The sequence below is a fragment of the Cheilinus undulatus genome, linkage group 7, assembly GCF_018320785.1.
Source record: "Cheilinus undulatus linkage group 7, ASM1832078v1, whole genome shotgun sequence".
Taxonomy (NCBI): domain Eukaryota; kingdom Metazoa; phylum Chordata; class Actinopteri; order Labriformes; family Labridae; genus Cheilinus; species Cheilinus undulatus.
This window is the reverse complement of record NC_054871.1, coordinates 10174259-10191786: the sequence shown is the minus strand read 5'-3', so window position 1 is coordinate 10191786 and position 17528 is coordinate 10174259. Positions and strand designations below refer to the sequence as shown.

At 39.3% G+C, this 17528-nt stretch overlaps 1 protein-coding gene across 1 annotated transcript; it reads left to right on the top strand.

Moving 5' to 3' along the window:
• Window positions 1–301: 301 nt before the first annotated feature.
• On the top strand, window positions 302–16724 carry pgm1 (phosphoglucomutase 1). The gene is made up of 11 exons (XM_041791847.1): window positions 302–630; window positions 2681–2843; window positions 5482–5625; window positions 5933–6058; window positions 6209–6399; window positions 9160–9314; window positions 9409–9524; window positions 9630–9765; window positions 10191–10374; window positions 12941–13075; window positions 16028–16724. Exons 1-11 carry the CDS (start codon window positions 385–387, stop codon window positions 16115–16117), a joined length of 1686 nt encoding a protein of 561 aa, XP_041647781.1. The 5' UTR covers window positions 302–384; the 3' UTR covers window positions 16118–16724.
• Window positions 16725–17528: the final 804 nt, after the last annotated feature.

Genomic DNA, 17528 nt, shown 5'->3' with positions numbered 1-17528 from the left:
ACATTAAAAACAAAAGGTTTTCTTTGCCATAATTTCCTATTTTTGTTTGAAAATTATTTTCAATTATGCTTTAGCAAACGTTTTTGCATTAAAACCCTTGTTTTGTTGTCCTCTAACCTGCTTAAATAATGGTAAATTCTTACTCATTCAGCCATTTATTCAGTAACATCATTATACTACAATACAATGCATTACATTTGTCATTCAATCCCTTATGTTTATTAGAGTAAAAGCCCACGGTCTGTACTTGTCCTTTAAACCGAGAAGGCGGATCTAGGAGGGGGAGTTGACCGGGGTGTACGTGCGGCTGCTTTGACACTGCAGTCGCCTGCTGCAGACTGCGGATCACACAGGGTGACCATAGGTGCTCACTGGGTGTCAAAAATGGTGAAAATAACGACAGTGAAGACCAAGCCGTACACGGACCAGAAGCCTGGGACGAGCGGTCTGAGGAAGAGGGTGACAGTGTTTCAACAGAACCAGCACTATGCGGAAAACTTCATCCAGAGCATTATCTCTGTCATTGAGCCTGCCGAGCGTCAGGCTGCCACCGTGGTGGTGGGAGGAGACGGCAGGTTTTTCATGAAAGACGCTATTCAGCTGATCGTCCAGATTGCTGCCGCTAACGGGGTCAGTTTGAATGAGAAACACCGTTGGACATAGCCTACATCATCTGGAGTGTGGAACGTTAGCCGAGTTAGCTAGCTAGCTGCGTTCGGTGCATTCACGTACTCGTCGAAGGCTCGGAGTTCTCACGCTGACATGTTGCTCTTTAGCAGAAGTTTGAATATGAAACGAAAAAGACAAATAAAATCAATTTTATCCTTACATAGTTATCTCAACTTTGGTTAGCTAACCACCGGATGTACCAGTACACTATGATACGGCTGACAAACACGTGAAAAAGCTAATTTGCAAAGAGAGAGCGAATACAAACCTGTCGACCTAAAGGCAAAGCTTTTGACTCTCATGTTTCTGCGAGACGAGTTGCTCATCCTGTCTAAGTTTGTTTAAATAAATTTCCCCGATTCTGCCAGTTGTAAAGGGGGCTTTTGGACTCGATTTCCCCTTCGGGATATTCTATTTTTCAATTACGTCGACGTCACGTGAATGCACGGTTTGATAGCTACGAATCACTCCACGCCAAATTTAACGTAAAAATAACTCAGTCCTTATCAGTGTTTTCCCAGCTAAGTAAAAATCTTGACAAAACCTTTGTAAACTTTAGGAAGATTTGTGGTGTATCTAGATAGCTAAAGGTTAACTGTTAAATTTAAGTATTTGTAATGGATGTATGCAAGTAACGTTATCCTGCTTACGTAATGTAAGCGCATCATGGATTCAAAACGTTAACGTCAATTTGGCAGACAGGTTACAAAAACGTTAGCATGTATGAGAGTTTTAAGTCAGTTAGCTACCAATTTTTGCGCATATTGATGCTTCAAACCGATTTAATTTGGTCGAAGTGAATTACGTTTATGATGGGTAACTACATGGGAGCAAGGATTGAATCTGTACTCTACTTGCCCTATTCCATCAGGATAATTATTGATTAAACTTAACTTACTTATTCCCTACGAAGCCAACTGCAGATTTAATACCCTGTACTTCATGTTAAAAATAAATTAACCTTATTGTGTGTCTGCGGTGATCTTTTGGATAAAGTGCCTGCCCTCTAAATGGGTATCAAACTGGTTACCTTTGACATTTAACACTACATGATTTGACCAGGCCCAAACAACAACCTCCGTGCTTCCGCGTGAGATTATAACCAGTGACAAGACTTTACTTGCTCAATCCCACAAACGAGTTTGGTAGTTGCTGTAAAAAGGAAGCATTACAGCCTTTAAATTTTGCATGGTTTCATAATAATCTGTGTTGAGATGCCACTGGCTGCCTTCACTGTGATGCTTCTGCAACAAATTTGGTCGAGTAGGGGGCGTGACGTGCTACGTGCAGCCGGTCACGTTGCCCTGCATATGTCTGTGCAGCATGGATGAGACTGTGCAGGAATGAATGGACAGTACAAACAGTACTATTTCGATTTAGTTGAAATTAAACAAAAGGAACGATCATATTTTATCATCGTTACTGTTGTGGATATGGATGCAAGCTTAAGGCGCGATCATACACTCGGGACATCACATTATTGTCGCTGTTTAGACTCCGTCTGTGCCCTTGTCTTTCCTGATATGGTCACTCGGTCTGTCCCTGAAATATCTACTTCAAAACTACTGCGACATGAAGCTGCACAGAGCTGTCTGATAACTCCTGCAGTTTCTCCTCATGTGGTTGTTTATAAGAAATGAAGCAATGAAGAGCACCAGACAGCAGCCCTCTGTTCAGATGTGTACTCAAAGCAAACAATTTTTTATAACAATGTGGTTAACATAGTTAATGATTTCATACATGTGATTACTACATGATTGCACTCCAGCTAACAACCAATCAAAGTCACTGGACAGAAGGTAATAATGATGAAACACGTTTATCTGGTCATTCAAGAGCCCAAAAATGGAACCTATTGCACTGAAATCAACAAACATATCAAGGAAGTCAAAACTAGTTTATCTTTTTATGCTGTCCTCAGACATTCCCTGTAACTCAGCTTGCCTGTACATACTGTGAGTGCATGTGTTCATTAGTCTGAATGCTCTTGTATATTTATGTCCTTTTTCAGATTGGTAATCTGGTTATTGGTCAGAATGGCATCATGTCCACCCCGGCAGTCTCCTGTGTGATCCGCAAGATAAAGGCAGTGGGCGGCATCATCCTCACAGCCAGTCACAACCCTGGAGGCCCCAACGGAGACTTTGGTATCAAATATAACATCTCCAGTGGAGGTGAGTGCATTTAACTGTGTAAAGTAATCTAATTAGATTATTGTTGTTGAATTTGATCAAATTGTGAAAATTCGATTCTAAAAGGAAAGTAAAGTGTCTAAAATAGGATTAGGTGTAGTAATCCAGATTTAGTTTTGACTTTGGTAAGACCTTGAGTATGTGTTGCTGAAAACTGTGATACTTTGGGATACAAAAATGGGGATTATTCAGATTATTATTGTAATGCTATCATAAAGGTGAACTCTGGCTGGATATCAGGAACAAAACATGCAATCAGAGTTTTAAAATAGTAAAACAATACAACATTTTTGTCCTGCAATATACACCCATCAGTCAGTCATTCTATAGAATCTAATGCAATCTAATACAACTGCACTACCATGAATTCTACTTTAACCAAACATTTCCTTTCAGTTTTTAATATGGTCACAAAGGGGATAATTCATCTTTATATCTAAAGGTTATGATTAAGATGGAATGTGCAACCCCAATTCCAAAAAATTAGGACTAAGTATAATATGTAAATAAAAACAGAAATTATATGCAAATCCTTTTCGACCTATATTCAGTTAAATCCAGCACACGTTCTAAATTTGATGCTTGCAGCATGTTCTAAAAAAGTATGGACAGGAGTTTGAAATGACTGGAAAAGTTGTGGAATGCTCAAAAAAATCAAGGGACATTCCACAGGTAAGTAGGTTAATTGGTGATAACAGGTGATAGTGCCATAAGTAAGTATTAACCGAACACTCCTGAAAGGCTCAGTCATTCATAATCAATGATGGCATAACGTTATCCACTCTGTTAAAAGGATGCATGAGTAAATCAATTACAAGGAGTTTAGAGATTTCCAACATTTACATTCAATAATATCATGGAAAGATTCAGAGAATCTGGAAAAATCGCTGCTTCTAAGGGGCAAGACTGGAAAAACAACATTAAATGCCTGTGATCTTTGACCCGTCACTCTGCATTGTGGCTCTGCATTGAAATCTGCGTCATTATGTGATGGATATCACAGTGTGGGCTCAGGAACATTCGGGAAATCCATTGTCAGCTAATATGTTATGTTGCTGCATCTACAAATGTAAGTTAAGACTCTACCATGCAAAGTGAAAGCCATATATCAACAACATCCAGAAGCACCAATTTCTCTGGGCCTGTGCTCATCTGAGATAAACTGACCTAAAGGGTGAAATGTGCTGTGGTCTGAAGAGTCAGCATTTCAAACGGTTTTGGAAATAACGTCTTTTGAGTCCTCTGAGCTCCGAGGAAAAAGACCATCCAGATTGCCATCAAGGTAAAGTTCAAAAGCCAGCATCTGTGATGGTGTGGGGGTGTATTAGTGCCCATTTAATGGGTAACTTGCACATCTTTGAAGGCACCATTAATACTGAGAAATTTTGGACCAGCACATGCTTCCATCCATACATTTTTTCAGGAATGTTCCTGCTTATTTCAGTAAGAAAATGGTATGTCACATTCTGCATGAGTTACAACACTGTGGCTTCACAGTACAAGAGTGTGGGTGCTAAACTGGCATGCATGTCTCCTACTTAAAGTGTAATGTGCATTATGGAGTGCAAAATACATCAAAAGAAACCCTGCACCATCGAACACTTTAAGAAGTACATCAAGCAAGACTGAGAAAATATTCTACTTGTATTTCTTCATCAGTTAGTGTCCTCATTCCCCAGAGTGTTGTTAGAAGAAAAGGTGATGTAACAATGTGGTAAACATGCTCTTGTACTAACATTTTTGGAATGTGTTGCAAGCATCAAATTCAGAATATGTGTATAAAAGAGATTTGCAAATCAATGCACTCTATTTGTTTAGAATATAAATAAAATGTCCTAACTTTAATGAAATTGAGTTTTGTATTATAATTAAAATGTGTTCAAAATGTTATCCCGAAATATTAGAAACACCTCTCAATTAGCTCCCCTGCACACCACCACCGACTACAACCTCAGTAATGCATGTAAAATAAAATTGTTACTTTTCTGACCACGTCAGCAAAAACTGAAAATGTATACAGCTTAGTAACTGTAGAATTAATGGTCATACTGTTGTATTGGATTGCACAGATGGTCATAAAGTTATGTTTAATTGCTGTGTATGGTATACATTCTTAGTGTTTTGGGCGTACCAGTGAAGATAAAAATGACATCAGTCATTAAAATCAAACTCAGAGGACTTTGTCCACATAAAGTAATGAGTCTGTTAATAATAAACTAAAGATAATTAGTTTTGTCATTTATTAGGTTATTCAAGTAATCATGACAGCCAAAAATTATTGTGTGTTAGCGGTCTTAATGGGTTTATTTGAAATCTATTATCTGAGGCTGTTGGAGTTGAGTTTTGACAGGGTCATGGTTTGGTCCCATGCTACATGCTGACTGTTATATTTATCATATTGTTGTGAAGCTGCTATTAGAGGTTTTAATTCAATCACAAAACATTGACAAAAAGAAAAGGATTTCAAAATCTGTATCATTCTGGTGAAGATGGACCTAGTTGTCATATTTACACACTTGACTGAAGACTCTGCCTGATTGCTGTTTCTGTCACATCAACATCTGTACTTACAACTCCTTGTATCTGTCAGTATCTCACCACGCCTCTTCCTTGCCTCCAGGTCCTGCTCCAGAGGGCATCACAAACAAAATATTTGAGATCAGCAAAGGCCTGCAGGAGTATCACATCTGTCCGGATCTGAAAGTGGATCTGTCCAAAATCGGAAAACAGACCTTTGAGGTGGAAACTTTCAAACCCTTCACAGGTAGATTACCCAGGAAATTCTTGTTCCCTCAAAAGAGACACGATGTATGATTGGTTTTCTTGCTGTCAGGGATGAAAGTGAAGACAAGTGACCCTTAAATGTGGTGGATTATCTTGTAGACAGACAGCTTCTCTGCTACTCCTAACACAAATATTATCATGCAAACAAACAAATCAACACAGTCTTCGACTTAAAAAATACTCAAAAATCACAACTGTGTGTAGAAATGTAGTTGCTGCACAATTCTTTATGTTGATATGTCTTCCAGTTTGTAAACTGAGCTTTATTTCCTCTTGTTGTGCTTCAGTGGAGATTGTTGACTCTGTGGAGGCCTACGCTGAGATGCTAAGGGGCATCTTTGACTTTGCTGCACTGAAAGAGCTTCTCTCTGGTCCCAACCACATTAATGTCCGCCTGGATGCCATGCACGGAGGTAGGAAAGAGAACATGATCATTTTAAATGTTAGTGTTAGGCAGAAAAGATACAATACAGAGGGCCAAAACTAAGTCCCTTTATCAGACAATATCCAAATATTGACTATTTGAATTAAATGCCATCCTTAAAGACTCTCTCCCCTTCCAGTGGTCGGTCCTTATGTGAAGAAGATTGTCTGTGAAGAGCTTGGATCTCCAGCTAACTCTGCAGTGAACTGTGTCCCTAAGGAGGACTTTGGAGGACACCATCCTGACCCCAATTTGACCTATGCTGCTGACCTGGTCAACGCCATGAAAGGTGGAGAGTATGACTTTGGAGCTGCCTTTGATGGTGATGGTGTAAGTTAACTTTTCTTTCTTTACTAAAGGGAGGAGTCTACAGTTATTTAATCCTTCAAAACCCTCTAACAAAGGAGTTTTACATAACTTTTTAAAATAGAAAAGCCAAAGTACCAGAAACCACCACCATATGACATCATTACCAATAACGGGCTTAAAGAATTGGTTGGTTATTTTTAAAGTGATCTTCCTTAAACTGATCTAGAATAAGGTACTTAATTGTTTTAATGTTTTTGCAACAGACAGTTAAGGGTTTTGCAAACCAGTGTATTGGCCAGATTCCATGTCTTCCATCCTGCAGAGCTTCAAGCTGATACCCTTGCTCCTTGTCAGAGAACTGGTCAGTGAGTTGACCAATCCGCATCTTTTGAGGAAAAAGAGCCAGTAACTACTGTTGTGATTTAGTTGTACTGCAAGCCTGTAGTAGGAGAGAAAAGCGTGGAGCAGTTGTATTATCAGAGCTGGACAACATTTCTTCATAAAAAGAAGAGCAAAGAACCACACTGAAAGTTCTGATGGATGGAAAAGATGTTTGTCCATTGATGGTGGAGAATCCAGTATTAACAAGACAGCAGCTACCTGTGAAGCTCACATTATGTTGTTTACTCCCCAGTCAGTGCAGGCCCACTACGTCATGTGTTATGTTGTTCTGATTGTCCTGTAATGAATGTGACAGATAGAACAATCCTCCAACCAGCCTCAGAGTTCTTTTTTAAAAGGTTCTGCTCTTCTCAAACAACATTTATGGGCTGTTGCTCAGATGTGAAATATATCTCATGCCTCTGATTTGCGCTGTGTCAGGTTAAAGGTGTTTGTCTCCTGTAGCATAACGTTGGACATTTGCTGATGACATCATTGCAATACGTTTGAGTTGTAAAACAGAGCAATAAAGAGCCTGCAGGGCTCAGCTGAAGTCTGGCTTTGGGAGGAGGTGAAGGTCTTGAACTGAAATCACACTGATGATGCCAGCTCATATAAAATAAATCTAATAATTTTTATTTTATTGAGTTGAACTCTTAAATTCAACTTAATAGACCAGAGTTACAACTAAAGTAATGGACTTGGTCTTGGAAAGTGGCTGAATTGAACTAATTTTCACTTTGGCTGAGCATTTGATGAGAGCAGTGTATGGTTTCAATTAACTGGGTTTGTCTAGCTTTGCCCCTCTAACATTTCTCATAACTACTGAAATTAAGAGGCTAAAGTATGACAAAAAAAGAAAACGGTGAGTAATATGATGAGAAAAATCTGCATAAATCAATTTTATAATTTAATTTAATTATTCAAACAGGTAAAGTGCACAGTAATCAGCATATACATGCAAATCTGTCAGGGTATAGACATAGACAAATTTCAGCTGCTTCCAAAGCCCCCTTTAGTAACTAAATGGCTTCATCCAATATTTTTATGGTCTATTGCAGAGACCAGACAGCGACATGAACTGTACATTAGTTGAAAAATATATACACGTAACAATACAACAGATGGTCAGGCAGTTTTGAGCAAAACAAACCCCCCAGTCCCCTGCCGCCATGCAGTATTATCCCTCTAAGCCTAACTGAGCCTTGGTGTAGATGCGTCATCACGTTACCATATGACACGCATAATTTACAGGACACATGCTTTGAGCAGAAATACACAGACAACATGACACAGCTTTACTCACTTTGTGACTTATTTTAGGTCATTTTGGTCAGATATGGCTCTCCAACACTGCAAGGATAATAAAGAGGAAAGGTCGTAGTAATTAAACGTCATGGTGCACACTTGTGCTTGTGCATTATCACTCGCGCCTTGCTCAAAGCCCATCTCTTCCATCAATGACAGGGACGAGAAAGTGTAATGTGCCTGAGCATGGTACAAACTTTGGGGGTTAAACATGCATGGGTATGGTACAGATTGCCTAGTGTGCATGCATAAGGTGAGAATTCCAGGTAGGATGAGTGAAAAACACCTATTCTGGAATATCATCCATCCATCCATTTTCTATACCGCTTATCCCATTGGGGGTCCCTGGAGCCTGTCCCAGCTGTCATTGGGCGAGTGGGTACACCCTGGACTGGTCAACAGTCAATCGCAGGGCTGACATATAGAGATGGACAACCAGGCATGCTCACATTAACACCTACAGCCAATTTTAGAGTCACCAATTAATCTAATTGGTGGTGGGAGGAAGTCGGAGTACCTGGAAAGAACCCACTTATGCACTGGGAGAACATGCAAACTCCACATGGAAAGGCCCTGACCGGGAAGCAAACCAGGGACCTTCTTGCTGTGAGGCAACAGCGCTAACCCCTGCACCGCCGTGCAGCCCCCTATCCAGGAAAACCAAAATTAAATAGAATGCTGTGTTTGAACCATATGGAGTACAAGCACAGAGTCTCTTTGGAAAGGTAACACTCTGAAGGTTCACCCCAAACTGCCAGTCTCACTGTAGCTGCTACTGGTATTGAGAAATACAACAAAAAGCAAATTATTTTTTCCTGTCTGAATTTGTATTGTGAAGCAGCAGCCTGTAGATGACTGTAACTGGAAGGTATTCACGTACAAAACTTATATACAAGTTTAAGTAAGTCTTAAATTAGGGTTTTGAGATATCTTTCAGTGGAGAATTTCCCATCTGCCTACACCAGTAAAATCAGGTTTAAAACAAAGTGGACAGAAAACTTTATTTTATAATTCTCAATATTTTTCCCCAGCTCAGAGTACCGATGCAATGTCATATTTCTGTCTGTTTGACCCTCATTATGTCTCCTTCAGGACCGTAACATGGTACTGGGTAAACATGGCTTTTTCGTGAACCCCTCAGACTCTGTGGCCGTCATTGCTGCCAACATCACCGGCATCCCTTACTTCCAGAAGACTGGTGTGAAAGGACTGGCCCGCAGTATGCCCACTAGTGGAGCCCTGGACAAGTAAAATTTATACAGCCAAATCCAAACATTTCTTTTCCTGTCTGTTCAAGATCTTAATGTTATGTTGTTAATCGTGTTTGTCTGCCTCCTCCAGTGTGGCTAAAGCTCTTCAGATGCAGCTGTATGAGACTCCAACCGGCTGGAAGTTCTTTGGGAATCTGATGGATGCTGGAAAACTTTCACTGTGTGGAGAGGAGAGCTTTGGCACAGGTCAGCATAGGACTATTTATGAAGCCGGGACTCTGAAAAAAGAAAGCCATTCCTCTTAATCTCAGCTTACTTACCTTTCCTTTTCCTACTTTTTCAACCAACCAGGTTCCGATCATATCCGTGAAAAAGACGGCTTGTGGGCGGTGCTTGCATGGTTGTCAATCTTGGCCACCAGGAAACAGAGTGTGGAAGAGATCATGAAGGATCACTGGCAGAAGTTTGGCAGGAACTTCTTCACAAGGTGAGAAATTAGTCTCAAAAAAGTGTATGAACTGTAGCCTGAGTCATACAGTCTTTCAGGTTTTTTTCTTTTGTTTGATCCCAGCTTTTCTTTTGATTGACACAGTTGTAGACACCTCTAGGAATGTTTCAGGGCTGTTATTTATTTTAAATGGTTCTCTGGTGCCCCCAAGTGGTTACAAAGATAAATGCAGCACTCTTCCAAGTGGACTAGTTTATATGTGACCATTAAAGCCATCTGTCCATCATCTACACTGCTTGTCCCAGTTCTCTGGTGGCTAGAACATTGTATCAAATTAAGAAAAATGCAGTATTTAAAAAGACTTTATAAAGCCCAACTGGAAATTTAAACCAGTTAAGCAACTATCCTAAACTTAAATTTGCTCAATGCCAGTCAGAGTTAACTTGACTCATCTTGACTTCCAGGTATGACTATGAAGAGGTCGACTCTGATGCTGCCAACAAGATGATTAAGGATCTGGAGACGGCAATGTTTGACCCGTCCTTTGTAGGAAAGAAGTTTTCCTCAGGGGATAAGACATATGAGGTGGCTATCGCTGATAACTTCGCCTACACAGACCCTGTGGATGGAAGTGTGTCCAAAAACCAGGTGAGAGCCTGCACATCAGAGCCCACCCACATTTTAGTCTGTTCGCTCAATTTTCAAGCTTTGCTTTTGGATGTAGTCCATCATTTGAGAAAATCTGGATCCCAATCTTTTTTTTCTCTCTCTTTTTTAACAATTACTTTGCTTTTGCAGGTTTAAGTGTTGTTAGTATATATTTTATATCTTCAGAATCAGAATAAACTTTATCGCTACAATGATAATAGTAAAAAGTACATTAAACAAGGTTTTAAATAGAACCATGAAAATGTTTACTGTTACAATAACAGTGACAATGGTACTGATAGTTTAAGAATAAGAATGTTAACATTGAACTGAACTGAATTTATATTATTTGATAAGGAAGATGCAGTTTAACATGGTTTGATTACAGCACATGAAGCTGATGTGCTGCACAGAGAGTCAAAGCGATTGCTTATTTCTAACTCTTATCCCTTATTGAGTCCTTGAGTAACAGTTCATAAAATGTACAGCATTTAACAGCATAAAATGGCATTACAATACAGGCATTCTATAGACCAGTTCAAATAGTAAGTTTAAAAAATGACAAGCAAATGTGTGGAAAATGTGTACCGCTCTGGTTCACTTTCAGCCAGCACTTGACCTTTATTGTAAAAGATTTTAAATCTGTGATTAGTTTCATTTTAGTTGATAAGGAATTCCAGAGTTGACAGTCTTTAGAGTTTACATTATTGATGTGCATGTGCAAGTGTAGACCTTTAGCAGACCTGTAACTGACTATACTGGACAGAGGTAGTGCTGCTTTTGACATTAGACTACTATGCATTTTGATTAATAATTACATTCCAGGTGTATTTAGAAGCAATAAAATGATATATTTTATATTATATTTGTAATATTAACCTTTATTTCTTTTCAAAAATCAGTGCTACGAAGGAAAGCATTAGCAAGTTAAAAGCTAAAAACCAACAGGTCATAAGATCAGCAGAGGTCATAAGCAGGGGGAAGATTTTATAATTAAAGATATTAAGACATAAAATTCCTTTATAGACAGATAGATCTCTATCCAAAGTAACTGAATGTGAAGGAAAAAAACACTATTAGCCTACTTTGACACAAATGTCAGTGAACATGTTAAATGCCACATATGTAAAATACACTTTATCAGGCTTTTCAAACAAAAGCCCCTGCCCCTGACCTGCCATAATTCCCACCAGGAATCAGACCCCCCCCCCCCCCCCCTTTCAGAAAGTGTGTGCTGAAACAAGCTATCCTCGGATTTTTTCCTCATGATATCATGTAGGGAGTTAGCACCACTCCCAATTGGCCCTCCCTGCTTGGAAGAAAGTCTGCCTTCCTCTCCTGATCCTCTTCTCAGCTGCCAGCTGAGAAGAGGATCAGGAGAGCCACATCCATGTCCTGAAAGGGGAGGGGTCAGGGGCGGAGTCAGACAGCTCAGAAATGTTTAAAGCCACAGACACAGAAACAGTTCATTCTGAGCAGGTCTGAAACAAAGGGGTTTTTAGACATGCAAAAATCCAATACTGGAGTGTTTTTTCCAGCAGCAAACTTCACAGGTGTGTTTTGGGGACCTCTGACACCAATTTAAACTTGCCTTTTAAGGGTAAAATATGTGACCTTTAAAATAAGTAATCCAACTCACGGTTGCTTACAAACAGAGACACGTTTGAAAAGCAAACTTAACGGGCATTTCTCCAAATACACAGTCAGTGATCTTATAACATCCTTAATGCCTGCTCAGCTGTCCACATGAGTACCTCTTTGTTTAATTTTTTAAATCAAAATGTCAAAATATTCTCATCAGACCACACAAAGAGGCATTCAGAAATCTCTTCACAGTTGGCTGAATGTATCTTTTAGATTTTTTTGCTGGTATTCACATCTGCTCATTCAGTGCTTCTGTTGAAAATGCCTCATTTTACACTTCATAAGATGATTTTCAGACATTTCAACCTTTTTAAACATTCCGTGTAAAAATATGCACTAAAAAGATTCCTACAGAGAATTAGTTGGCAGGAGTATTTATTTAGTACAAATATCCGGTGGGTAAAGTAGCCTTTTTGTCCGTTTAAATTCAAGTCATGGTTTTGTTTTTATGACACTGGTGAAAAATTTTAACATTTTCTTTATCAACCTACATAACCTTTTAACATAGTTTGTAAAGATCTTTAAGCAATGAATCATTGGAAGATTCTTCCAAGAAGTGAATTGTTAAAAACACTAAAATATAAAAAGCCAAAACACTGTAAACACAGGAAAATGTATTCTAATGGTTGAAATGAAAGAAAAGAGGGTATTTTTTCAAATCATGGCTGTATCCTGTACAATGCATTTATAATATGTGCTATCAAATAATAAGTTTAGTTAACATACATGTAAATATTACTCCTTAATATTCTGAGGCAGTCTTACCACTTTTCAAACTGTGTGATTGTATCAACTTAAGTCAAACATAAGAAAAACATTCAGTAGACAGCAATGAAAAACAAAGTTAATCTACATCCACGTGTTCTTATCCATGTTTTCATCTACCTTCATCTCTCTCTTTTTGTCTGTCTCTCTGCCTCAGGGTTTGAGGATCATCTTTTCTGATGGTTCTCGGATTATTTTCCGTCTCAGCGGTACTGGCAGCGCGGGGGCAACAATCAGGCTCTACATTGACAGCTATGAGAAGGATCTCCAGAAGATCTACCAAGACCCACAGGTCAGGAGCATCTCATACAACTGGAATAAGTGAAAGAGATGTTTGACACAAAGTCATCAGTTAGAAAAATAAATACTCATAGAACTGGGGCTAGGTTTTCCTAAACTTTGAAATATTTGCAGGATGAAAAACCTCAGAAAAGGACAGAAAAATAAAGATATTAATACTGTCTGACACCACAAGGTCAGACATTTTCTCAGAATGATCTGCACTACAGCCAGATCTCACCGGATGGAACTTGTTTTAAAATGATGGCGACGTTTGGCAAAGTCTTGAGTTATAGCAGCTTATCAGGGCCAGCATGACAGAGGAAAGTAAAGCACAGGGGAAAAATAAAGTGTGAGCTCCAACAGGACACTTCATAAAGTTGTCCTGGACGGCTGCAGACAGAGAGGTGATGAAGAACAAGAGAGTGAGACATGATAAAAAAAAAAAGAGAAGTGAATCACAGTTTGATTCAGGCCTATTTTCTCTTTAGTGCTTACACTCTGTGAATGAACAGATAAGCAGAAACACATTGCCTCTCAATACTAACTTGACAGATAAATGACCGGTGGGTTAATGGTTCAGTTGGCTGGATTTAGGTGGGTTTGATTTACATGCAAGGAGCGCTCACTAAAGATTTATAGCCATGTTTGAAGGAAAAGGAAGCACTTTCCAGCAGACATTTCACAATTCTGCCAACAGCAGTTGTTCTCTGTATCCTGAATATTCTGCTCATTTTCCATCTGATTTAGTGTGTGAAACATGGTCACTTTTTTGAAAGTCTTTTACTGTAATCTATAAAATTTAAAGAAAGAGCTTGTGGAAAGCTATTGAATTTTCTTGTTGGTCTTGGGTAGCTGACATGTGCTCCTAGATCAAACTCACTTAGAGTTCTGCTTAAAGTAACAATTAAAATCTTTCATATGCATGCAGCTATTTAGCTAAGCCTAGCAATGAAACAACCTGACAAGCATAATCAAAAGGCTCAATACCTTACTATTTGTGGGTTATATCTTTGTTACACAGATCCAGGGAAGGGAACACTGCTATAGTAATTAAGTGCAATCAGTGTAAGAGTGAAGATGAGGCATTAAAAAAAGATATATATATACACACACACACACACTCTGTGTGAAATCCTGTGTTGAAGCTCAGGAGCAGAGTCTGAGCTGTTGCTGTTGAACAGTCTTCTTAATGCAGCATTATCTCCCACCAGATCAGTCTATATGCAGGATGAAAAAAATATCAGCGCAGAAGCCTCTCTTCCTCATCTATCCATATATTAGTTTACTAAGGGGAGAAACTTTTCAGTTTTATGCCTGGAAATAACTTGAACTTAAATATTTGATTGCTTTGCAGTTGATAGTCAAAATGACATGTTCATCAGTGATTTAATAAACTTAACATGGGCTGGAAAGGGCCCGTGCCCATAAATGGTGTTTTTCATATTCAGATTCAATTATAGGTTCTGACATTAAATTTTTTTGATTTATTTAAGAACTTTATTTATCCAAGAAGGGCAATTATGTTTACAACGTTGTAGTAAAAACAAAAAATAAAGTCAATAACAGCATACAGACAAGTCAGTGATGAGAGAATTGCTGTTTGAAGCCATAAATAATTAAAAATCATAAATCTAAATAAACAATGAATGAATACCAAAAAACATAGATTATACTGGACCTTATAAGATTTGGCCTAAAAGCTAGATAAGTCATACTTTATTAATCCCTTGAAGGGAAATTCACAATTTACACTCTATTGTTATACATGCTACACAAACACAGGCTGAATTATATGCAAATACACATGCACAAACAGGATCCCTAGGACTAATGGAGACTACATGGAGAGATGTCAGAGTGATGGGCTTGCTGTCGTGAGCTCTTGGGGGTTCAGTGCCTTGCTCAAGGGCACTTCAGCAGTGCTCAGTAAGTGTCCTGGCACCTCTCCAGCTACCAGATATGGTCTGACTGGGACTTGAACTGGTGACCCTCCGATTCCCAGCCCAAGTCCTTCCAGACTGAGCTAGTGCTGCCTCCAAAATATATCTGTCAGCTTTGAGCAATTATGCTTTCTGTCTTCATGCAAGCAGTGCCTAACCTGGCACCCCAGATAGACTGTTTCATATATCCAAAGGTGTTACAGTGCTCAGGACTATAGGAAAAACGCCAGCTGGGCGCATAGGCCCTTACTCTCCTCAGAGACCAGACAGTATTGCCTTATATATCCAAATATGACTTTGCAGAGGTAAAGGTTGGAGTTGTTACGGCTGCAAGAGTGATGTAAAAGTACATCTGTCAGAAATAACATCATATTTTCATAAAGGTAGAATCAATAATGAAGGTGGGAACTTTAAGAGGTCGATGGTGCTTTCTTGCTCATAACCATGTTGGAACACAGTGAGGATTTGGTGTAACTGTTTAATATTTTTCTTCTTTGTTTATCCTGAACTGGTGGAAATAATACCAATTTTGTCAGTAACAATGGCAGTCGAGAAACCTGTCAGAATTGTCCTTTCAGGGGTAAAGTTTCTCAGCCTCAGACAGGATTCTCTGACTTTTTTTTTCTTTCATGTTTTTGAGGTGATAGTTCTTTAAATAAAAGAATATATCAAGCACACATAGCTGTTCAAAGTAGAACATATGGTCACAAGTTAACTTCTGTAGTCTAGCAGGAATAAGCACTAGTGAGAAGCCCTCTAAAACTGAGGTTGTGAGTCCAGCCAGCACAAAAAGCACCATCTTTTGACTCAGGCAATAGTTGGGTTTTGTCATCAACAGCCTGAACAAAGCTGTAAAATCTTCAATAGTTTTTAGTCTTTTTGCATAGCCATGCTAGCCAAGTACAAGTGGTCAAACGTGTTAACCTCTGCAGGAAACAGCAGGAATAGGAAAATTCATACCTTATGATAACAGCTGGACTTACACATGAAGTCACTCTGTATGTTCTGATCTCTTTGTGCAGGTGATGCTAGCCCCTCTGGTTGATATTGCCCTGAAGGTCTCTCAGCTCCACGAGAGAACTGGACGCTCTGGCCCCACTGTGATCACATGATTCCTCTGCCACACTGCCTCTAACCCCACCGTCCTCAGCAACAGGATACCTCCACTCTCTCTGGGGATGAAGCTGCTCTTCACTGCTGTTTTGGCTTCAGTCTCAGGCCCTCTAGACAAAAAACTAAACTCAACATGCAAATGGAGAACAAGGAGAAACATGAGGAGCTTTTGGTTTGTTTGTATTAGACATTTACCACTGCCATTATCTGGTGTTTAAGTGTTGATGTGCTGCCTCCTTGTCGAATTTATAACAAAAAATGCTATGCATCAGAAAAACTTGAGTTGTTTGTCACCAAAGTCTCATGATTTATTAATGTGTTTCAAGGAAAACATGAAAAGTTTAAATGTGGACTGGAAAGCTTGACTTGAATGTGCCTGATGTCATTTCTCAATCAATGTTATTGTCCAGATCTGTTCCTGAAACATATCATTAAGCAGAGGACCTGCCAGACTGGTCATAAATCAGCAATCTGGGGCAACCTCATCCCCTTCACGTTTCCCTTAACCGACCTGGTGCCTTCCCCTCCCCTCTAATATCTATCTTCAAGACCTGAACCATGAACTGACACATCCAGCATTAATAAAATAACCCACATAAAAGGAAACTGTGGTTGTGGTTTCACTCATATATGCAATACGGAATGCATATAAGTGCACAAACAAACAATAAGCCAAGATGATTATCCATGTTTTTATAAAAGGAAAAAACACAACAGCTAGTGCTTGGCAAGGTGTTTGGCCTCGTTTTTCAGGACAGTGAGTGTGTATGTGAACACATAGATACTAAAATCAAAAGTATGTGGGTTGTACTAATGAAAGGGAAATTATTCCAGATAAATGCAAAGATCATGTCTTGCAGTGAGTGAGCCAAGTTGTAGGAAAAGCCTCCAGCAGATTTTAGTCCGCTCGCTCCAAAAAGACATTCCTGAGGCCAGCAGAGAAGCACAAACTGATGGATTCTCTCTCTCCTTCACTGGCAAGTCTTCTCGTGTAATGAGATATTCAGTATAATCCTGATTAATGATGAGAGTAATAAAGTGTCTACAGGTCAGTGGATCCAACAAAGACAAACAGACAAGAGCTGAAACATTGTCTCTAAAATGCAGAGTTTTCGCCAGAGGAGTGGGTGAAGGATGTTTGCTAAAGTGGAGAAAATCAGGGGCTCTACATGTTCTGGATTGGCGTCAAATTATTTCTCACACAACTCCCATATTTGGCTGAAAATTGGCCCCAATTTAGTTAACAAGAGTGAGGCTGAACAAAATCAGGTGCACCCATAAGCAGAGGGAAAATTAGCCCTAATCACAGATCCATCATTGACATGTTTTTGGGCAATTTCTGTCAAGAATGTCAGTGTCAGTGATAGTGATTGACGTGGTCAGCCTGTTTGCTTAAATTCTCTCCCAGAA